This window comes from Xiphophorus couchianus, chromosome 13 (genome assembly GCF_001444195.1).
Source record: "Xiphophorus couchianus chromosome 13, X_couchianus-1.0, whole genome shotgun sequence".
Classification (NCBI taxonomy): domain Eukaryota; kingdom Metazoa; phylum Chordata; class Actinopteri; order Cyprinodontiformes; family Poeciliidae; genus Xiphophorus; species Xiphophorus couchianus.
In genome coordinates, this window is record NC_040240.1 from 17,143,806 (window position 1) to 17,168,913 (window position 25,108).

Here is a 25,108-nt window from a genome sequence, read left to right on the forward strand (position 1 = left end):
GTTTTCCCATATTTTGTCTGTTTTAAAGAAGTTAGCTTGTTTCATGTGAGGGATTTTAATCTGCCTTTTTGCTGCAAAAATTGTAAATTAGGTTTTGGGAGTTTCAGTATCCATCTGTTTGTGAGTGGATTATTCTGTTGCTGCTTTAAAGGCTGATTGATCATGGCAGCATCCCAATGTGGTCCCAGAATGATCGATCGGTTTAGTATCTTACAGAGACAGATAACTGGACAATAGAAAAATGTATCAATCGGAAATAGGACAGATGACAGGAAGTGATTGATTTTTTGACACATAACTAATTTTACAGACTATGTTCAAACACAGTAATAACTATTGCAATATGTTTCATCCATACTTCATAATTATGAAAGATGCAGCATGCACCTTAATTTCTAGCAATTTGAAAGCTTAAAAAAACTGTAATATTGAATGTGGAGACTGCATTACTTGCATCAAAAGTATTTTAAGTTCAAAAGTTCATAAGTTTTCCCATTGTGGGATAATAAAGGATATTTCTATTCTTAAGTTATGAAATTCACTGTCTTTAAACGTTTGATTCTCTGATTAGTCTTTTAATTCATGGAAGATCAAATTGTCATATGTTTCAGTAAATGTGTAAAATTAGAGTAATCTTTTATCGTACATTTATGATATCACACTTAAGAAACATTAAATTTGTAGCTTTTAAAATAATTCATTTAATAGGAAAAAAGATTTCACAAGCATTGCTGACATTTGAGGCTGAAAATCTAAACTTTAGTCTTATCTGACTGAAGAACAGCGGCAAAGACTTCAGTTGGGTCAGCTGTTAAACAAAAAGTGAACATGTGGAAAAGCACTTCTTGTAATTGACTCAGCCTTGGTTGGATATATAAATGCTCTGGACTTGTTTCTTAAGGAACGTTTGTGCTGTGAGGAAAAGCATCTCCACAGCATGGTGCTGCCACTGTTTTTTTATCCTGAACATTGTGTGGTCAGGGCAAAGTTCAACTTTATTTTTCTGCTCTAGGAGCTTTTTAAATATGGGCCACAAAGTGTTAGTCCAGGTGTACAATTTTCCTTGCACTCTGCACATGGAAACTGCAAACAGGACTGTCTACAACTTTCAAAAATGGCTTTCTTCTTTCCATGTTTCATTAAAGGTCAGCTTTATTAAATACAAGGCTATCATTTGCTGTATTGGCAGAGTCAGCCCACCTGAGCTGAAGCTAACCTTAGAAGGTTTTACAGAAAAGTTGCATTTATTCTAAGTTTAAAGATTAAAGTGACCTTTGACTAAAATCAGTGGTGCTGGATTTCATTTAAGAAGAAAGGGGGCTAATTTCAAATAAACACTACTGCTTTCACTTTTTAAAAATATAAATAGGTTTAATTTTTACTTCCACTTTACAGTCACATAAAGTCACTACGTAATGCATTATATTTGTGATCGTCTGAAAATGTGTAAAAGCTCTCGGGGTATGAATATGTGTACAAGGCACTGTAAATAATGTGGATTTGGGAGACTGCCCAGCCAACTTCATTGTTTTTGCAGTGGAAAGACTCCAGCCTGGTTGTGCAATAAATCACTACCACCAAAATAAGCAAGCTGTAATGTAAAGTTTTGGGAATATAAGGCGTCCGAGTCTCACAGCGGCAGAATTATAGAGTGTGGAGGAAACGTTGGACAACTGCTTCTACAGGAGGTGATTCAGCCATCTGCTGACAAGTGGAAACAGAAACATGGGGAAGCACTCATCAAAGGGCAGCAAACCATCCTCGTGACTTTGCCTGCTGTTGTCTGACCACCAGATTTACCAGCTGACAGAATGATAGGTCCTGTGTAGTGCTATCTTTTTGGCTCTGCATTTTCTGGCTCCTCACAAATTAAAAGAATGTTTTTGAAGTTAGCTTATATCACTCTCACTGCCCTCACATCCCCATACCAGCTTCTACTTGGTTGGAATTGTGTCTTTTGAATGGATTTTATATCCCATGGCTTCCATAGCATGTTCTTAAATCCTCAATCTATATACAAAAAGAAAATATCTTGCTACAGCAGGAACATAGCAGCTACGCCATCCTTGCTGTTTCCTCCAACCACTTGACACATTGCCCATTGTCTTTGGCTTTTATTGCTCTCCTCCAAGCCGCTGCTTAGTCACACGCCAGGCCAAACTGGTATACCTGAGGGTAGTGACTAGTATGTTGTTATCCCAAGGATTGACAGCCTGATACACAAGAACACACAGACTAGTGTGGTTGAATGTGTGTTTGCACACAAGAGAAGCAGCCAGGATCCCCTGTAGTGCCAATTACACATACAGCTCTAATCTCTTGAGCAGGCTGCATGCATAGAGAAAGAGAGGAGACAGAAGCATGGATAAAGGGCTGAGGAGATGAGAGACAGCAGCTGTAGTAATAGGAAGGTTTGGCAAGACGTGTGTGAACTGACATAAAGAAGAAAGGAGCAAGAAGGAGGAGAAACGGATCACAGATTGTCAGTGAAAATTAAAACCTATGGACGCACATTTCCTCACAAAAGTATTTATACCCCTTGAACTTTTTCACATCTTATGTTGCAACTAAATACTGTAAAGTATCTATTTGCAGTTTTATGTATTAGAAAAAAATTAAAAGGTTGGTTTATAACTGTTGTACATAAAATACTTCCCTCTACTGTACATATATGTTGTTTCACTGAACTCTTATTCCACTTTGCTTGAGATAAAGACACAATCATGTTATGAATGTTGGGATGTTGAAATTTGCAGCTTACATGGGTCTAAAGAGTCCTGTCAAGTATGCATGATACTTTTTAAAGGCTTCCAGTTTGAATAGTGCATGTGTACTAAGATCATGGTTGTGCAAGTCAGTTTTTTCACTGGTTTACAATGGGGTACTTTTTCCATGATATCATGTCTTCTTTAATTTTTGCTATATTTAATGATCCACTGGCTATTCAGAGACAAATTGTCAGTGCAGTTTCAATGTCCCACAGGTGGTTGGGTCATTGTGAGCCAAATTAATGAGAAAGTAGGTCATGTTGTTGGTTTAACTTTTAGCTTCAAGCTCTCTACATCCCGATGTGAGTCCGTCTTTATCAGTACAGATAAAGTTTCTGCACACTGTAGCCTTCAATTAATGCTATGACTAAGGTAAATCTGTGAAATTTGAGTAGCATTTGCATCAATTCTGTGGTGAGAGCAATGGTGTGTGAGAGCAACACAACTGCCACAATTTCTGGCCGTGAACTGGGCAGAAAGGCGATTCTGGAACATTTAACTCAGGCAGCATTGCTCCCTATAAAGAATGGTTTTGATAGAAGCATATTTGGTAACATTGTATTTGAAGGGTGTGCATAAGACTGGGTTGACACTGAGATAAACATGATATAACACCTGTAATGAACATGAAGGAGCCTTCATGAATGTTTGACTGTTATGAAGTGTCATTTGGTAAATAATGACACCTTTAATGCAAGGTTGACACTTTTAGTGCACTTTTAATGCGAGTTTTAGTACAACTTTGAAATAAAAGTGTCATTATTTACCAAACGATGCTTTATGATAAGTTGTAAACATTCATGAAGACTCCTTTATGTTCATAACAGGCGTTATATCAAGTTTATGACAGTGTCATGTCAGTCTTTTGCACAATGCACACTCCTTCAAATAAAGTTTTACTGGATATTTATTTGCTAGAGTGCCCCAATCAAAGTTTATATCTGTGGCAAAACTTAACGTTTGTTTGCAGATGCTCCCTATGCATTCTGGTTGAGTTTGAGCCATTTTATAAAAAGGAATCCTCAGAAACTCAACTACAAATGATGGAGTCGTGCCAAAAAATTGCATTACTTTGCTTTTCTGTCTTTTAAAATCACAGTAAGCACAATGGAAAATATAACATGAAGAAATATGAAAAACTTCAGGATGAATACTTAACATAGGCACCACATGTGGTGTGAAGAAAACTGGAGAAGAAGTCAAACAAATGCGAAAAAGATATAGAGAGATAAATGTGTTGACAGGAGAGTGAGGGCAGCTCCCTTACTCTGTACAGTGTTGCATGCAGAGCCCCAGGTCAAGACACGCATCTGTCTCTCTAACTTTTATCAGTTAAAGTGATACAGCCCTAAGAGCCCCATAGGCACAGCAGGAGACTTCTAAAGCTTGATGTCTCTTTTTCCTCAAGCATTATCAAAAGGTAGCAAGGGCTTCCTTTAATGTGTTATATCTGCCTGTCATGTCAGCTCCCTCCATCTCTTTGTTTTTTCCTACCTTTTATTATCCTTTAACCTCCTGCTCATAATCAGAATGAAAAATTATTGCGCTTTTTCTGTTTTTTGTTTTATTTTCCACTAATACTCTCCCTCCCTCTCACCGCAGCATGGTAATGTTCTCCGAAATTACAGTGAGGTAAACAGAGCAGGGGAGTGGAAATGAAATAACTGCTACAGGGCTGTCAGGTTTGGCAAGGGAGCCATCCGTCAGCAGGAAATGACACGTCGTTCACCCCCCCCACCCCCCCACCCCCATCCTGTCACACACACACAGTTTGATTCCTCTTCTCCTCCTGGTGGCAAGGTGAAGGAATTATGCTCATCAAAGCCTGAGCGCAGCCTGGAGCCTTTCCATTAACCTTATACAACAGTGGTCAATGGCGAGGGGATGGACACACGCAGCAAGGAGGGCTTTTAAAACCATATGCGCTAACACACATACACAAGCATACAGTATAAACTGTACCTTTAATGAAACAAAAGCCCCATACATAATCGCATTGAGATCAGATACACACACACACACACACACCTCAATTACCTTTTCATTCATAGCCTGACAGCAGTGCATGTGCAAGATCTGACATTAAAGGAAATTAAATCTCCTTGTGGAATGGGCCAGCCCATCTCACCTCGCTGTCAAAATACTCCTATTTCCACTCCTCTCTCCTAACCTTCTCATCTGGGTATTTAGAGCTTTGTGGTGCGGAACGTCATCAAAGAGGAAAAGTTAGTGAGGCAGCCGCGCTTAAAGGAGGCCTCCCTGCGATAATACCCGCGCAAACGGAGCCCCTCTACAATTAGCCCACGCACCCAAATTACCGCTTCACATTCTGATGCTTTCACGCACTGCACAAACTGCACACACACACAGACGTATCATTGGCTTAGCCCAGTGAGTGAGTCACTAAGTCAGTTAACTCTTTGATCCAGACCTCCTTTCTGCTTTCAAATATGAAGCCTATCTGACATAATCCTGAAAAATATTGGCTCACGCAACCAGTGAGACTCACAGAAAAATGCAGCTGCAAGGCTACACACTCTCAAGGGACTTAGCTGGTAGAGTGACACATGTACAGTAGATTGTATTTTACAGTAGATTTTTTTTTTTTTTACAGGCAGATTTAATTAAGCCTCATTGAAATGTCAGATCCTGCATCATACAAACTCATGTGAGCTTTTTTCTCACGCGTCCAAATGCAGCAAACCTGCAGAGGAAGGAGTTTGCCAGATAATTCACTTCATATTTGAAGGGGGGAAACGCTGGGATCCTGGGCACCAGCCTTTTCCCGAAGGTTTAATCTGATCAAACATGGCTTGTCAAATACATGAGCTAATTAGTCGGGGGAGAGACCAATCCCCTCTTTTAGCAAATGGAAATATGGAGGCAGGACATTGGTGGAGACACTTCCTCTCCTCCTTCAACTTTTCTTGATCATCAACAAGATGCAGAAAGAGACCAGCTGAGAAAAGATTGCCTGTAGTGAATCATATAGTCTTTAAGGATTCTGCTTTTAGAGAAAAGACATTCATACTGCCTGACGTTTCTCCACAACGCCAAATTGAGAAGATGATAGATTCCTGATTTTAAGACTAACCGGAGCTGCTGTTTACAGAACTTATGTATATGAAATATTCTCTTTGACACTAAATCAACTATTAAAGCAATATTTCTTGACATGAAAACAAACTCAACTGCTGTGCACACCATTTACGTTAATTTCTCTTAGCCAATGCTCTTTTGTAAGATTTTGTGCCTGAAATTAAATTTTTAGACCATTTCTTTTCTATTAATATCTTCAGCTTCTGAATATGTATAGGGTAGAGCACATTTATTATCATCACTACAAAAGATGTGTACATTGTCTTAAATGCAGTTCATCTATTATTGCATTGGAATAATCTTGCAGTAAAAAAATTAACTTGACTACATTTTTCTGTTGTAAAATTTCCATACTAAGAAATTATTGTTTTAAAAATCTTTGATACTAAAATAATTGGTACCATGATCAATCTTATTAAAATAAAATTTACATACCCAAATGCAAGTCATCAAAAACTGTTAAAAGTTTACTAAAGGAAAAAGAGGTATCTTAGGGCCACAAAGAATAATTCTTTACCGATTATTAGGCATTGTCCAACCATCACAAATATACATTTTGGGACTTAGATAAATGTTAGGACTTTAGTTAAAACTGTGTGTTTGGTCAGAGGAGATGAAATTGAGATTTTAAAAAATGAAAAAACACTGTCCGTGTGAAACAAAAACTGAGACATATAAAAATTCCTCATTGTTAAATATATCTGGCAATCTTTGATGCATTGGGCCCATTTCTCTTCCAAAAGTCCTGGAAACGTTATGACGGCACATTGTATTAAATACTCTTTAAAATATCAAGATATTTTAAATGTATTTAGAAAATGGAAAGCAATGATCATTTGCATAATTATCCAAAACATATTACCTAATCTTCACAGAAACGTTTTCATCAGACACAAATATTTTTTATTATGGTGTTTGCTCCCATTATCTTTCTGGCAATTATAGTGCATCTTACGCACTAGTTTTTTTTTTACATTTTTCACATATTTTACCACGATCGTATAAAATAATATGCTGCTTGAAGTGATTGAAGTTTATAATGCATAAAAAATATTTCTAGGCTTATTCAGGTCATTAAGACAAAAAAGTTGCTTTATTCTGAAGATTTCAGATGTGTTAATTTTTAACCTCTCATGTTATAATAAATTTAACCTTCAAACAAATAACTCAAATTCAAAATAAAAGAGGACATAGAATGATGTGACTGCTGAAGTGGGTGTAAAGCTCATTAAAATCTCATCAAGTCTTTGCTCTCATTTTATTTTCCTGGCTTGTAACCACGCCATAGTTGGCTGTCTGTAGCGCTGTATTAGCCCCTGGCATATTTAACTCATGATGGTCTCAACTGCAGTTCAATAAAGGGTTCAGCGATGTATCTCACATACAGTGAAACTCTGGATGGCTGCCTGATTGGATGAGTCACTTACTACCTGGAGGAAGGATGCTTTGCTAATGTGCTTACAGCCTACAACATCATAAATCCATAATTAGCACTGAGGATGGCATTTCATGCTTAATTTAAGCACTGAGTGATTTGAAACGTAGATTGTATAGTAAGTTACATTGTGACTGCCTGACTCAGTGGATGATTGACTGGTTGGGCGGTCTCAAGCTGTTTCATGGGGGAAGCTCACAACTACCTCAGGCTAAGCCCACCACCAGCTGCGCAGCTTCCCCCAGCAAAGAGCTGCTTCTGGAAATATTGAAATCGCTATCGCTCAATAATACAGTTCACCCTTTTCTCTCATTTGATCTCCAAACTCGACCATTTAAAATACTACTCTTCTAAATATTTGTCTTATGTGAGATGCTAATATAGGCATGACTGTCAAACCTTCCACTCCCATGAATCCCTTAAAATGATCACACACATGCGCTCAGAGCTTGATGTCTGTAAATTATTGATGTAGTCACCCAGCATTTGATCCGATAAATGTATTTGTCTCAGAGGCCAAATGCTTTTAACAAGAGTTTGGTTGTAGTTTGCCATATCTCAACCCATCTAGTGATTATCCATTACAATTATGTTATTGACTGACCAGTTTTCATTTTTTTCCTCTCCCTTGTGTCCCACTTTCCCCTTTTTGTTGTGGCAGCAACAAGAGCAGGATCCCACAAACCTGTACATCTCCAACCTGCCAGTGTCGATGGATGAACAGGAGCTGGAGAACATGCTGAAGCCCCTGGGTCACGTCATCTCTACAAGGATACTTAGAGATGCCAATGGGGTCAGCAGAGGGGTCGGCTTCGCCAGGTAAATAAAGTTCATAAATCAATGGGCAACAATTGACTTGTTTGTCCTTGTATGTTATAGGAGAAACAGTTAGCCTAAAAAATCCATAAATTTCCATAACTTGAGCTCTACATTTAAAATGTTATGTCTCTGGAGTAAGTGGGGGTATCTTGATGACACTTACTTATCAAAGTAATGGTTCTTTAAATTCGGAGAAGTTCCCTGTAGAGCCATAAAAGAAATTGCACTACTGTTGTCTTGGGTTTAGACTGTTACTGATGATTTAAATAAACGTGGGTATCCAACACACACCGAGAATCTGTGTCGACATCAGAAAATTGCTGTTAAACTCTACAACACTTGAAGAATAGACAAAATATTTTAGTAGTTGTAAACTGGTAAATTGTGAAAGGTTTCAAAAGGAGTGGATACTTTTATAAAGCAAATGCAGTATCCATGTGTTTCACAAGCACGGATAGTGGCTATTGCTCCACTGTAAAGTCACTGCTGCTGTTCTTCTGGCGCTAAGTCTGTCATTTAACAGTTTTTTTTTTTCCATTTTCTACTTTGGAAAGTTTCTTCTACAGCTTATTAATCCCCCAAAGTCATAAACCACTCTGTCCTTGTCCTCGACAGCAGCCACCAGGCTCTCATTCCTCCCTGTTTACCCAGAGGAGGCCGGTGACAGCCACACCACTGCCATCTTGCAGGGATTTTTCTTAATCACCTGCTCTGGCTAAACTCCTCTCCTATTCCCTGCTCTATTACTGAAAGGTTAAAGCAGGATAAATGAGGGCATACACACCACATAAACAACTGCACAAATAAGCATATGCACAGATAGATTCCACATACAAGCCGTACAAGCACATATAACAACACACATTAAAAACTAGCCTCTTAGTTGCACTCCCTCAAACAGGCAGCCCTCCTGCAGACCAGCAAACAGAGCACAGCAACAACCTGCCACAGGCCACCTGTTCAAGCAGCCCTCAGTGGCTGCAGGAACAGACATGATGGAAAGGGAATCTGAGAAAGCGGCTATATGAGAGGGACGTGGGTGTGACGCATCGGTCTCAGAGAAACAAGTAACTTTAGAGGTCACTATAAAGAGACGAAATGTTTTTTTTAAACAGAGATGATTAGAAATCTTTACAGAAAGCGAAAGGAGTGAGAGGTAAAGTTTAAAAAATGATTATACAGGCATGGATGGCTGAAGATGGCTGATGACTGATTATAATAAAAAATTTGTCCGTAAAGGAAACCAGAAGGACAACTGTCCACAGAAGACAAAACAGATCAATGGACTACATAAAATGTAGACCTCCCATTAGCTGTGTCAACAGACAGACAGACAGGCAGCTGCTGAGGGCTGGACTGAGAGGGGCATTAGAGAGAGTAAACTGAGCTAAGTGTTTGTGGGCTGATCCATTACTGTTATCAGAGCCCATTACTCCAGCCCCAGCACTAATCATTGCAGACAGCAGCACCTGACGCCATTAACCAGCAGCATACTCAGAAAAGCCAAACCTGCCTCCCCGTCTACCTGCCTGACTCTGCAGCTGACTGACCAACACACAGCCTGGCTCACTGGTTTGTTTCTCAGTGACTGTTTTCCAGTCTGCCTGCCTCATTTGCTCCTAGTATGCTGGGCTGATTTCTGCTGTAGTGATGGAGAGACAATAACAAGAGATGGTGTTTTTACAAAACAAACCAAAAAAAGAGTATCATTTTTAGAAAAGGAACAAAGGTGTGCTCTGCAAGAGCAACTCTTACCATTTGTAAAAACAAATTAAATATGCTAAAATGTTGTTTTTTTACAGTCATCCACTTTTTAGATGCAGGAGTAACAAGCTTAGAATTAGTCCCAAATAATCTCAATGCTGTTTATACCATACCATTCACTTAATCCAGATGTGAGTTGATCTTAATGACACAGGAAATTATTACAATAAAATGATTATTCACTGGCTCATATTTGGGACAGGTTGGCGAGTGGAAGAGGCTGCTGCGCCTTGGCAACCCTGTGGCAGGAGAGGCCAAAAACACAACGATAACTGACTGGATCATATTGATAGTTAGTTTACCATTATTATTTAGTTATTAGCCAATGTTAATGTCTACGACAGTTCATAATAAATTATTAATATCGATTGTAACAGGAATTCACCAACTTAAAAACTCTCAATTGTTATTTATGTTGTGTTTACATCAGCTGCACCAATATGACACCAATAATGCAGACTAACGAAGGTTTGAATTCAAAGGATTTTCATCCAGCACATATCAGATAACACAAAAACAAATTACGACAAACTACCCGTTTAAAAATGATAAATGAATTTTTTAAAGGTTTAACAATGGGTCAAAGCTGTGTTTATAAAATTAATGAACACTATTTGCTAATTATTTATGTCTTAATGTTTGCATGTACGTGTGAGTGTATGTGTGTGTATGTTGGGGTAAAAATAAGAGGAAGGATTCTCAAAAATGGTCAATCTGATCTTGTAACAAGATATCTCCTGTGACTAAAAAAAAGAAATTAGTCCTATGATGGTGGATCTAGTGAACCACATGTTGCATGTAAGCCTATGTGCTCTGTTACCCACAACTATTTCAAAACACATGGTACATAGGAAAGTGGATGTTGGACAGAGTGATATATTTGAATCTCTCTTGAGATCCAATCCTGGTTCATGACAGACTGTGAATTACTTTCCTTCAGTGATGTGACAGGTGAAACAAATGAGGCTCAGTTTGCATGCAAAACCTACTGTTAACACATTTATCACTCAAACATTAACCATAAAAATAAATCATGAAACATGAAAATAAATCAAATCAAAGAAAACCTGTTGAATTAATGATGTGTCTTAGTGTTATATTATTATATTAGCTATATATTATTGCGCTGTTGCTATCTTGTACCTGGTTTTTTCATTGTTATCTTTAAGACAGATTTTTCTCTCTTGGAGTAAATTTTCTTTTCTTATGGACGAAGAAGAGCTTAACAGAACTTTTCTTGTCTGGTGTTTTGTTTTCTTCTCTTTTGGTTCTGTGGTGTCTGAGGAAGAAATCTGGTCAATTATTGTCCTGGAAAAGTTAACCTCTGGGTTAACTTAATCTGGTCACTGTGTTTCCCCATCCAGTAGCTTGATTTGCATGGTTACTAAAGGAATGGTCTCAAACCTTTGCTGCTGATTTGAAATTGAAACAAAGAGATGACTGCACTACTTCAATCATGTGTTAGTTTATGAAAGCCGTTTCAGGAAATTGAAGGTTTGCAATGGAAGTCAGGAGCAATTTCTACCATTTGAAAATGCTGGAGCCACATTTTTGTCCCAGGAAGAGAAGGGGGGCAAAACAAAAAATGATCTCCCTTAGCAAGCAAGGTTGGATCTAAAGACAGCTGGTAAAGGGATGTTAGAGGCCCTCCTCATTGTTGGGAAATTTGAAAGAGAAGAAGATAAGAATCTAAATCATTTCCTTACATACACAGAACTCTAGGTGTGACTATGTCCATTGTAAAGCATGGAAGATGATATGCGATGCTGTAGGCCTGTTTCTCTCTTTACCATCCTGGAAAATGTGTGGAATTAAAGGACTTTTAGATTAGTTTAAAGACACATTTATCCATAAGTCAGTCTATGTAACTAGACTATTCAAACTAGGTATTGAGAGTTTTTGCTTGCTGCTAATGTAAACACACTCGTTGAAAAGGTTTAAGCTAATTGCTTGATTCTGAGTGCCAGTGAAGGGCTCAAGGCCACTAACCATATTTATTGATCAGCTAAGCCGCATTGACCTCTTAGTAGCAGTCAGGGCAAAGTGGACAAATAAAGAAAGATGTGAAAGAGGGTGGTTACAGGGTCAATATGAAATCATACCAGGAAGTGTGAAAGGTAATTTATTTTGAAAGATAATAGTAATAAGCGAGAGAAAAGAGAGACAGATGCTGATGTTAAGTGACTGCTATATGGAAAGAAAGGAATGCACAGATAAAGAAAAGAAGGGCATGGATAGTAAGAGAGAGCAGGCAAAAAAAGAGTGAGCATAATGGTGAACGATGGAGAAAATAACCAAGGTTGAAAGACAGGGAGGAATGAGAGAGAGACGTCAAAAAGAAAGGGTGTAGATGAGCTGGGAGTAAGATGGATGGGACGGTGAGAGCGATAAAGAAGCTATGGTTTAAAAAAAAGAAGAAGAATGGGGGCTGCGATAGGGGAGGGATGAGAGACAAAGGACAGAGAAGTGAGAGGCTGACAGGATGATATGAGTATTTCAGGAGGTGTGGGTGAAAAAAGCATGAAAATGTGGAATGCAATGAATTCTGCACATTCCGGGAGCATATTATAATAAAGGCACTGCAGTTGGTGGGGCCTGCATTGAAAAACAATCTCATTTTGATATTAGGCTTTTCTGTGTAAGGAAATCTGAAATGTATTTACTGCAAAGGTTTGCAAATTCATGCATATAAATGTTTGTTTTTAATGTGTTACTGTGACCTAACTTTATTTAACTTTTTAATAGAAATTCCTTATTTACAGAAAAGCAAATCCAACTGTTTGACTGGAGTTACTGACTTTTTCTGTAGTGTCTTTAAATTTAAATAGACTTTGGGGTTGTGGTGTAAGAATTAAAATCCATCTATTCCCACTCATTATATTATAATATAATATATTCTGTTTTTGTGATCTAAGCTAAGTCTAAGCTCACCAGAGGTTGGCTGAGTTTGAATTCAAGATGTTGTGCAGGACTTATGGCAGAATTTAGCAGTTTGGATGATCAGCAAAAACCCTTTGTCACATCTACATGACGTAGATGCTGACCAGCATTTTTAGCATTCACACCTAAAATGCATTGGGTTTTTTCCCCAAATTCTTTCCAGCTGAGTAGAGGTCAAAGAGGGGATTGTGCTTCCTTTATTTATTTAAATGCCTTATATTACAAGAAATCTTTCATGCACCAAAAACAATGGTATGCTTCCTACATATGATCTGCATAAGAGCCTCATTTGTAAATTATATTGTGTGTTGTACACGCCAAGCTTTGTACACCCACATCAACAAGCACATTAAGATTAGACACCCTGATGGAATCACAGTGATCTAATGTGACTTCACTGCAATGAGTAAAATGTCAGATAAAATGGAGAACAGAGTTGGCAGGAGTGGGAGACCACTGATCGCACACCAGTTGGATGTGGAATCTCCTAAGTATAGGATACAAGCGGCGATTTATTTTGAATTAGAGTCAGACAGAAGCTGGATTTTCTCCTGGGGCAATTCAGATCCTGGCTGTTGTAACTGGCCCTTGAGTTCTCGCAAATCAGTATTGGGTTGACATTCAACTTGATCCTATATTTGTTCATTTGGAGTATAAATAGGGGCCTGGTTGGAAACAGAAGGATAGAAGCATTGCATAAATAGTTTTTTTTTCCCACCAGGGAGCAACCCTTGAACTTTTGGAAGACCTCTCTGATCAGGTTTTCTCTGGTTTTCATTAGTTCATAGTCTTTTTCTGAGATCCTGGTTGGAAGTGAGTCAGCTCTTCGTGAGCTTTACTAGAGACACCAAAGGGGGAAACATCCAGATATTCTCATCATGCTCCGCCAGTCCGGATTGCGTACTCCTTGCCTGTCTATCCATCTAGTGAATGTCTGCTCACTGGCCTGCAAAACGGAGAAGCTGTTCCTTCTCAGCACAGGAAACTCAGACTTCTGTAAAACTGCCGCTCTCTCCTTTACAAAAAGGTAGCTCGGTTAACATATATGAAACAAAACACTTCTGATGCTAGGCTTCCAGTTGTTTCAAGTGGATCGCAGAGTAAAAAGGAGAGAAGGAGGAATCTGCTTTAATATAAATGAAGGTTGATGTACTAATGTCACTGTATTACAAACATATTCCTCACCTAGAGTCATTTTTTATGAACTGTAATCCCTTTTATTTGCCAAGGGAGTTTTCCTCATTTGTTCTGGTCGATGTTTACATCCCACCACAAGCCTGAACATCAGAAGCTGAAAAACAGATCACTGAGCTGATAACAGGTCTGGAGAAAAAGCAGCCAGACTCTCCCTTCATTGCTCTTTGGGATTTTACCAGCACACACCTTTCTAATAAGCTACCAAAATAGAAAAGGCATGTAAAGTGTCCCACCAGAGAGACAAACAAACTGGACCACTGGTAAGTCTTAAACGAAGCATAACATGCTGTCTGTGCAACTTACAAGCAGGAACTGAAAACATCTAAATCTTTTAGGACTGTTGAGAAAGACTGATGCATTAAAGTAGATGTTACAGGCCAGTTTTACATATGTTTTTGTGAGGCATGTGTACAGACTTTCCTCACATACAACAACAATAAATCACGATTCACTTCACATCTGAGGAAGTTGCTTTGGACCAAAGAAAATGACTGCAGTGGTTTGGACCAGGCCTTACAATAGACAAGAAACAAATTAACCAAGGAATTCAGTGCAGCAAAGAGAAACTGTCCGACGTGTTTTCGAAAACATTACCCTTCTGCATCCCAGCGTCATCCTGGTCCCTGAGAAATGGAAAATCACAGGTGAAATGACTACAGATCTGTCGCCCCAAGTTCTGTGGTCTTTGGGCGGATGATATTACCAGCTTGGCCTGACATTTCATTTTGCACCACTTTGACCATCAAGAGATGCAACACCAGGATCATGTTTGTGGACTACATGTTAGACCTTCTTCTCCAGTAACCTAAATGTCCTCCACCAGAAGTGTGTTCTGTCACCTCTTCTCTTCTCTCTGCACATAAATGACTGGACCCCAGTTGACCCATCAGTGAAACTACAGAAGCCCTTGCAAAATTCATTTTTGTGACATGGACCTTACCAAGCTCCGCCCACAACTGACCCACGTGACCGCAAGTCTCACAAGCAAACTCCATTAGTGCATCATTTCTACCGGATCAGCTACTAAATGGACAGAGGAACTAACAAGTTCATGTCATCATCTGGGAGGAGGTTACTGGTTTCCCAGTCACAAGCTTGTTGTAAACCTGAGGCCAGCAGGTGTCAGTCAGTTATGGTAGATCTGAAATTTGGTTTGATGACGTCAATATGAGAAGCTACAGACTGATAGGAGGAACCAAAGAGCTCTGTAAAGGTAAAGGTAAATCTTCTGAAGTTGGGATATAATTAATTTAATTTCACATAATTACCGCGGTAGAAGCCATTTGTTTGTTAAAATTTTATGAAATATATTTGTTCTATTTGATGTTTGTTGTGAATGACGTAAACTCACAAACGAACGAGGTAATTAGTCCAACGTTTAGAAACTACAGCGGCTGTAATGCGCCACAGCAAAGGTAAACAAAGGTAAAATAACCCGAACAGGTGATCAACTCAAAACCACTCCTACCTTTTTACTCTCTCTCTCTTTGTAGTTTAAGCACACCTGCTACCGTGGCAACCGCCTGCTCCCCGCAAGACGAGCAAAGATTACGTTAAAAACATAACATTCAGTCCGTTACGATATCAAGTTTCCAGGCTTGATATTTATTTCTCGATTATTAATCAGCGCTTCCCTGAACACAGCGACGGTTGATTGATTAGCTGTACTTGGTGCTAACGTGGCTAACACGAGTAACAGTTTAGTCCAAAGCCTTTTCTGCTAAAATAAAATCTTTAGTGTATGTCAGATACAGACACATTGCATATTGATCTGTTTAGCTAACGTAAGACTGTGTAGCAGACAGGCTTCAAGGTGTAGAAGTTGTATCAGTTCTGTCATTATGCTGTATTTAGCTAACGGGAAGCTAAGTGTGTTTGTGAGACGGCCACGCACGTGACCACGTAGAATGGGCATCAGCCAATGAAAAGCGGCCCCTGTGGTAAGGTCCATTATCTAGTGATGGTAAAAAAAAAAAAAGAAAAACGTGGTAAGCAAAGATTTAGGACAAAAATGTTACAGAATTTCTTTTGTTCCACAGAGAAGTGAATTGATCATTTATTGATCCGTTTTTGACTTGCAGGAATAAGAGGAACATTTTTCTCACAATGAAAAAATTATTTGTGTAAATAATGGAACAACTTTTAAAGCAAACACCCTAAACAAATCTTAAGCAACAAAATAATTCAATTGCCAACTTTTAAGTAGCATGGATACAAAATGGTAATGAGCTGTGACATAGCTCACAAAGAAGGTGTAGAGAAGTAAACAAGCTTACTTTGATCAATATATTTTTTTCATTATTGCTTTGAATCTTTTAAAAAACACTTGATGTAAAATATTACATTCTCCGAAATTGTAAGTAATGTCTTCTCTCTTGGATATTAAATGATTCATATCCAAACATTGCATAAAACTGTCTTTTAAAACATGCATAAGGTTGGAAGTGGACATTTATCGTAACACTACAGTTCAGTGATGTGATTCAGTAACAGGTGATGTCTTTTTATCTATGGATGCAAACAAGCTGTGCATTTGTGCAAATGTGTTTGATTTACTAATTCACATGTTTTATGTAATGTCTAACAGAAGAGTTTATGGGCATGTGGTGTAAAAGATCAGAGCCCTCCCTCTGGCCAGCTGTTTGACTTCTGCTCAGACTTTGATCCAGTGCCTGGGCGAGAGAAGATGGGTTATTCAGCTTGATGTCTTTTCTCTCTCAGTACACAATACATGAGCTATTGTTTTCACAACATTTTTACACTTTGCCCATGAATAATCCTACATTTTCTTTTACATCTGTGAAGGCTTTTAAGTAGCACTTTCAGTCCTTCTTTGCCTTTAAGTTTCGATTATGCACACAGGCAGCATAACAACCTCTTCCATTAAAGGCCTGAATTTCATTATCAGCTTCTTACGCATGCAGACAATAATGTTCCACAGTAGAGAGACAGGCAAACTCTTGATGGTCTCACTGGAGACCATCTGTCTGATTCTACTCTGCCAATGGGAATGCAGTACTTTGCAGAACAAGGACAGGTCTTTCTAAAAAAAAAAAAGTAAAATTATTTGTAATAAATTTGCGGTTACTACAGAATTACGCTGTTATTAGTCATGTTCAAAGTGAAGCTTATTTAAATTAAAAAATTTTTTTTTTTCAATTGCAGGATGGAGTCAACAGAGAAGTGTGAAGTTGTGATACAGCATTTCAATGGAAAATACCTGAAAACCCCACCAGGAATCCCAGGTGAGTTTTCTCTCCTTTGCCTTTCCTGACTCTTGAGCATTTCCATTTCTTTCAGTTGTAAAAAGTGCCACCCTTTCAAAAACGACTCCAATATTTAATTCAATTGCTGTAATTGAATATCTAGATCAGACGAATAGCTGGGTATGCACAGTGGTTTCTGACACCTAAGCTGATCATCGTGGCATTTCCTCAATAGCTGGTGATTGTGTAGGGCTCTTTTCCTCTGCCTCTCTCAATTTCTGTGCCACCGTCTCTTTCTCTCTCTGGCGGTGCACTTGCTGCAGGCTGGGACTTCTTGGTCAGGAGAAAACCCTCTTAATATTCACACTCATGCCTCTGTGCTGTTCTTTGCAATCTACTTAAGAGCTTGCACTCTCGCCTCTTTTCACTTCTGCTCCTTCTTTCTGTTGCAGTGTCCTCTTCCCTTCCTGCTCTGCTTTCCTGGAGTCACCCTGTAAAGAGCAGTCAAGGAGAAATGAAGCAAAAGTTAGGTGTGTTAGCACAGAGATTTTTTAGTGTCCAAAGAAGGATTGGAATTTATGGAAACAATGCAAGTCTTCGGGCTTGGAAAGGCATTTTAGAAGCAGCAGGCTGACAAAAAAGTAAACTGGGAGGAAAAAACATATACTGAAGTGTCAAATGAGAAGGCTGGAGGAAATGAAAAGTGCTGCTTTAGCACTATTGAGGCCAGGTGCTTCGGTATTTACATTTTCCTGAGAGGTGCTGGCCAGATAGGCTGATATGCAGAGATTTCCTTCTCAGCTGTCAGGTTTTTATTATCACTCACCTCATCAACCAAAGGCACAGAAACACATCCATAAATTGGTCTCCACTATCCAGTGATATCGGAGAAAAGTGGATTTAGAATGTCCACACATGCTCAGCCAGTGCATAGCCAGCAGCCATTAAAGGTAAGGTGAGCGGCTATATTGAAGTTTATCTGTAATAGGAAACCTTTAAAGCCGTAATATGAAGTTGACCTTCGCCTTTAAGGGTCGATCTCCCTGCTGCTCAGGCTTTATTATTGTAAATGGATTGTTCAGGCTCGTGCCAAGCTTGGAGATTTACTACCTTCATTGAGAAAATCCTTCTGTGAATTAGGAATGGGTATGTTTACAAGTTTTGCTTTGCAGCCACCAAGAGGTGCTTGAAAATCTAGTTTTCCCACAATCCCTCAAGTAAATGTCTGTTAAAGAGAGTTGTTGCCTTCTTCTGTTCCAGCCAGGTGTAACTTGAGATCATTTTTGGCATAGATGTATATTTTTGATTCTTTACAGCTTATAGTAATCGCTGAAGGACCTGATTCTGATGAAGTGCTGCTATGACATAAAATTTATCTTCAGAGCAAAGATGCACAGACAGGGGATCAGACAATTTATAAGGAGCCTGGTTTTCAAATGTATGAGCATCAGAAATGAAAATAACATTACAACATGGAAACTGCTAGTGAAAGTTAGTTGATTTCAGTATATTGTTTACATAATTTTTATGATGTTATTACACACACACGACCTTAAATTCCTGAATGATGTCAGGAAAATTTTTTATTAGTGTCTCAAAATGGTTTGCACAAAGTTTGTCAAATAAAATTGTCTTTAATCAGTGTTTTGTTGACAAAATGTTTCCTTACAGCAGGATGCTGTCACCACTTTATTTTACTGTGTGGTTTTCAGGATAGAAATTTTCTGTCAATCATGCAGATTTTGCACAAAAAATGTAATTTTGGTTAAATCTAACCGCAGCGTTATTCCGTGTCAAACTGAAAAGCTTTCTTATAACTATGGCTTACTAATTGTCACTTTTCCATAAAGATCCAACATTGTTTTTAATTAGATGCTTGTTAGATTTTATTTAGTTGTATCAGAGTAAAATGACCTAAAGACAAATGCATGTTACATTTTTGAGGTTTTATGAAAGTTGTGTAAGATTTTGCTTCTTCTTCATTCTCCACATTGTGTTGGGCCAGCACATGGAATTATGACAAAATACATTGAGGTTTGCTGTTGTATTGTGACTAAATTGAGAAAGTTCAAGAAGTATGACTAATTTTACAAGGCGCTGCACAAAAAAAACAGGCTGTCTTTGCCTTTGGTAAGGAAGTGTGTTGTTTTCTTTCTTCCTGATATAATCCATGTTGACTGGTGCACTGCTGCACTTAGATTCTTGGACTTTCCTCTTTTATCAGACTCAGATGTTCCATAAGACTCGAGGCTTGTTTCTGTTTCAAACTTACAGAGTAAACAACTACTTTTTGCATGCAAGTGGACATGGAGATAAAATTTTCACTGCATTCCTATTTGTCTTTTGTCCAGATTAAACATTGCATATTTAGATTTCTGAAGTCTAAAGCAGATGCATCTACTTCTTGTCTACTGACAGAGTCTATGCCGGGGTGTGTGTGCGTGTGTGTGTGTCATGTTGGTGGGATTTCCCCCGAGCCCTTTGCTATGCAGGCCAGCTTCTTCATTCATCGTGCTTTGACAGCTCAGCGGCACCCCTCGGGGTCCTCTCACCACACACAGAACAGCAGGATCGTCTGTGGGTGTGTGTGTGTGTGTGTGTGTGTGAGGTTTTGCTACGCCCATCATGACTAAACACAGCGAGCCTAAACACCAACTACACAAATGCAAAAGGATGGTCTAGGAGCCATAACTTTGGCCTGGGTGGAATGTCACCATCAACTTAATGCTAATTCACTGAAGAATATATCACTGAAGAATATATATATATATATATATATATATATATACAATATGTGTATATATATATATATATATATATATTGTATATATATGTATATATACATATTGACATGCGGTCAGGGGAGGCAGGTGAGGCAGCATCATGTTGTGAGGAAGTTTTTCTCCACCATGGACAGTGAAGGTCTTTTAGGTTGAAGAGAACATAAAGATAGATGAAAACACGATAATCCTGGAAGAAAACTTGAGAAGTTTCAAAACACAGGGGTCAAGGTTCACCTCCAAGAAGAACGAGTGTAAACATACAGCCAGAACTAAAAGGCAATGGTTCCGACAATATTCGTGCAATACAATGACCCAGTCAAAGACCAGGCATAAATCTAGTTTAGAATCTACGGCAGATTAATATGCACTTCTACTATGGCTGAGTACAAACTATTATGCAAAATAATTGCAAAGCTGATACAAGATCACTCAAAAAGAACAGCCGTAATTTATGCAAAAATTACTTTAATAAATTACTGATTCAGAGGAGGTCATTGCAAAAGCAGTCCACATTCTGAGATTTTTATGAATAGAAACTTATTTTAGTTTGAAGTGGAAATCTGCTTTTGTAAGGCACAGTATATAACTCTTTTCTATGTTTGCATCTTCTCCACACTGTCACTTTAACACATGACAGTGTGCAAGAGAATCTGTGTGTGTGCATGTGAATGCAAATTGAAATGGTTTCTTCAAGCCAGGTATGCTCAGTGCCAACAAAGGGATATTGAATCGTAACCTTGCTGTCCCATAGTAGGAAATAAATATCTAGATGTCAAGTGCCAGGTCATGTGTTAAATTCAACCGACCATGGGAAAGCAAATAAAAAGGAAGCGCCCATATTGGCAGGAAGTCGGCGCTGAGTTACAGATAACGCATCAGCAAAGGGGAGTGTGAACATTTAGAGCAGAATATTGTCGTGATTCAAGCAGATGGCAGCTAATAGCAGCACAGAAAGCGTCCATACATTTCCTATTTAAATTTTAATCCGAGAACATCTAACTTCCTTGTGATTACATGCGATACTGAGCTGAATTACAGTGTAGAGACACAATAGCAGATGGCAGCTAATGATACTTAACAGCCTCCATTCTCCCAGTCATAAGTTTTTAATGAAATTATATGCATTTGTCTGAACAGATAGTTTCTCAAAGTAGTGCCTTTATTTGCCTTAATTTAGGATTTTGTTTGAAATGATCTTCAGTTAGAGCCAGGCCTTTAGTACTGATTTCCTCTATTTGGAAAGTATAATTGGTAATACAGAAGCCTCATTTTGATCCACTTCTGTTTGCCCTGTAAAGCTGTGAATTTCAAACTCCATGCCCCTGAAAAATCATTGAACAGAAACCATTTTCTTCTTAAAGTTTTTACTGTGGAACATATCCTCACACGCCGTGTGGAAAAAGAGCAGAAAAGAAAAGATTGAAGTACAAGCAAAGCAAACCCAGATTTAATGGATTAAACAACAGCTCTGTTTGCATGTGAAGCCTATAAACCATCTATATACTTTTTGAGAAATATATCATTTAAATTGATTCAATTACGAACAACATATAATAGTGTATAATAGTGAAGTTGAAAAAGGACATTTCTTGTATTTTATACAAATAAGAAAATGAAAAATGTTGCATATTGAGCTGTTTAATTAAATACCTTGTGGAACCACCATTTAGTGTGATAACAAGTTTTCTGTAAGGATTGCTTTGTAAATAGATCCTTTCGTCTTCCTAACAAACTTCCTAAAAAAAAAAAAAAACCTCCTAACAGTATCAATCAATCAATCAATCAATCAAATTTTATTTGTATAGCACATTTCAGCAGCAAGACATTTCAAAGTGCTTTACATCATTACAAACACAGAAACACAATGCAATATAGAATCAATAATCAAAACAAAGCATTGAGTCAAGTTCCATCCATAAATTTGTAATTGATTACATTTCAAATACAATTCTAAACAGGTGGGTTTTCAGTTGAGATTTAAAAGAAGTCAGTGTTTCAGCTGTTTTACAGTTTTCTGGAAGTTTGTTCCAAATTTGTGGTGCATAGATGCTGAAAGCTGCTTCTCCTCGTTTGGTTCTGGTTCTGGGGATGCAGAGCAGACCAGAACCGGAAGACCTGAGAGGTCTGGAAGGTTCATACAACAACAGCAGATCTTTAATGTATTGTGGTGCTGAGCCGTTCAGTGATTTATAAACTAACAACAGTATTTTAAAGTCTATTCTTTGAGCTACAGGGAGCCAGTGGAGGGACTTTAAAACTGGTGTTATGTGCTCTATCTTCCTGGTTTTAGTGAGAACGCGAGCAGCAGCATTCTGGATCAGCTGCAGCTGTTTGATTGATTTGTTGGACAGACCTGTGAAGACGCTGTTGCAATAATCAATACGACTGAAGATGAATGCATGGATGAGCTTCTCTAGATCTGGCTGAGACATCAGTCCTTTAATCCTGGAAATGTTCTTCAGGTGATAGAAGGCCGACTTTGTAACTGTCTTTATGTGGCTCTGGAGGTTCAGGTCAGAGTCCATCACTACTCCCAGGTTTCGGGCCTGATCGCTGGTTTTCAGTTGTAATAACTGAAGCTGTGCATTGACTCTAGATCGTTCCTCTTTAGGTCCAAAAATAATAACTTCAGTTTTGTTTCTGTTCAACTGGAGAAAGTTTTGGCACATCCACACATTTATCTGTTCTAAGCATCTGTTCAGTGATTGGATGGGCTCTGAGTCACCTGGTGACATTGTAATGTAGAGCTGTGTGTCATCTGCATAGTTATGGTAGCTAATATTATTTCCTGTTATAACCTGAGCTAGTGGGAGCATATAAATATTGAATAAAAGGGGTCCTAGGATTGAACCTTGGGGTACCCCACATGTGACCTTTGACCTCTTTGATGAAAAGTTTTCAATTGAAACAAAGAAATCCTTGTTCTTTATGTAGGATTTAAACCAGTTAAGCACTGGACCGGAGAGTCCGACCCAACTCTCCAGTCGATTCAGTAATATATCATGATCAACAGTGTCAAAAGCTGCACTGAGGTCCAACAGAACCAGCACTGTGGTTCTGCCACAGTCCGTATTTATATGGATGTCAGTATTATGCTTCCTTAGTGTACCTTTTGCTGTGGAGTTGGTGTGTTAAAGATGATGATCTCTGTACCTTTTTTCATTTCAAATAGCGTTTATTTAGATCAAAGAGTTCAATTTTGATCTCATCTCACTAAAACATCTTCCACATTTTTGCTGTGTCTACTAAATGGCTTGTGGAAAAACTTAATTTGATTTCCCTATTGCGTTTTTATTAGCAATGGCTGTTTTTGTATTTTGTTTAATTATAAATTGTTCCACCAGGGCTTTGGATCACTTCTGCTCCTCCAGAGTTTCTTTAGGCTGTCCTGGCTGCTTAGCTGATTAAAACTCTCTTTACCCAGCCTGTAAATCTATTTAGATGTCATTATTTTGGTTGGATGCTGTTTTTTCATACTTTTGCCTTTTGCGTTTGTAATCTTTGAGAAGTATAGTGCTTGGAACATTGTTTTTTAATGTATTTCCGCTTCCGGCTTCTGTACATCGTTATTCCTGGCCTGTTTGTTGTTTGAACTAATCTTCTCTAACAGGACAGGTGTATTTACATTTAAATTAAATAGCACATCAATGGGCTCTTTACTCTTTTGGTGACTTCTGAATTATACTTCAAAGTAATTGGGACTATTAGACATTCATTTAAACTGCAGCCTAAGTGATGCGTGTATTAAACATGAGGCAACTTCTATATTCTGTCAGTGTCATTCCAGTGAACATGTGTTGCATGCCAATAGCTTAAACTAAATGCTTGCCCCTTATAAAATATTTTCCTCTCCCGACAGAAATGTGTACCATAAAGATGCATCCAATCACTTATCCAGGTCAGGTTTGTTTGCCGAGGCCTGGTTGATATGAGAGGTGCGTAGCAGTTGTCCAACAAGCCAGTCACAAAGGCTCACGCCAGCCGCTGCGCTCGGCCCACGTCTGATTGTGATTCAGAGAGAGAGACATGATCGATAGCCCTGATGGAGCACTACAGCTGTTTAGATATTCTGTGCAATGCGGCAGCCGCTCTCCCTGTCGCTGCGCCCGGCCCTGAGCATGCATCCACCCATGCAGAAATAAAAACTCATGCATCATACATGCCCGGAAATTTCTGCACCATGCGTCGTTTCTAATAAAGCTGTACGCGCATCGGTTTTTATATGGACCTTAAACATATAAATGCTCATATCTTTGGTGGCACTCAAAGTTCTTCCCCTGTAAGAGACGAGCCACTTTGTATTTGGGTCGGGGGTGGGGGAGAGGAAAGATTCATCCTTGTTTTTAGTGAATGTGAATTTACTCAATACACAAAATAAATAGAATTTATGAAACATGTCTACAGCTATAAACTATACTGAAGTGAGCCCTACAGGGATGCATTATGATTTACATTGTAACCCCTGTGCACAGGGAAAGTCAAAGGAAGAGCAGATAAAAAGTGATTTAATCCGGTGCCTCCACAGAGCCCTGCTGATTAAAGCCCTCTGTCCCACAATGCATTTAAACAGCTTAGAGATGACACCCTATGGTGAGCGTAATTTGAACCAGAGCTACATTAGCCTTTGTTTGGTTATGGCAGGTGAGTTATCTTATGTAGATACCGTGCTCTCTATTTGTAGAGGAAGAGGGAAAATTGATAACTTTTAGGAGACTGTTGGTTCTGCGTCTCTCCATCATTGTGCAGCTACTTTTCATCCAGGCTTTGTTGCTTAAAGGCACAGGCAGTCTTGGAACAAGAGGACAAAATTCCCAGACTACAATAATAAAGTTAGCATTAGTCTTAATGTCATAACTGTGCAAACAAGGATTCAATCCAGACTGAATGTGCACCAACACAGCTTTTTCTTCCTTTTTGCTTCTGCTGCTGTTGCTTGCTCCAAAAACCTGCTGCCAATATGGCAAATGAGTTGAGAGCTGGCTCCAATATTGTCCAATGGATGTTGGATAAATACTAAAAAGTACATCAGGAAGGAGCCGCACTGGCCTCGAGAGATGGAGCAGAGTGGAAACATGCGATATGTTCAAGCTTTCAATC

At 38.7% G+C, this 25,108-nt stretch overlaps 1 protein-coding gene across 7 annotated transcripts in view; it reads left to right on the plus strand.

The window, feature by feature from the left end:
* Positions 1–25,108, plus strand: part of rbms3 (RNA binding motif, single stranded interacting protein) — a 324,043-nt gene that overhangs the window by 218,698 nt on the left and 80,237 nt on the right. For all 7 annotated transcript variants that reach the window (XM_028035462.1, XM_028035463.1, XM_028035464.1 and 4 more), the window contains 2 exons: positions 7,964–8,121; positions 17,188–17,267. In XM_028035462.1, coding sequence (XP_027891263.1) covers positions 7,964–8,121; positions 17,188–17,267 — 238 coding nt within the window. The remainder of the gene's footprint in view (positions 1–7,963; positions 8,122–17,187; positions 17,268–25,108) is intronic.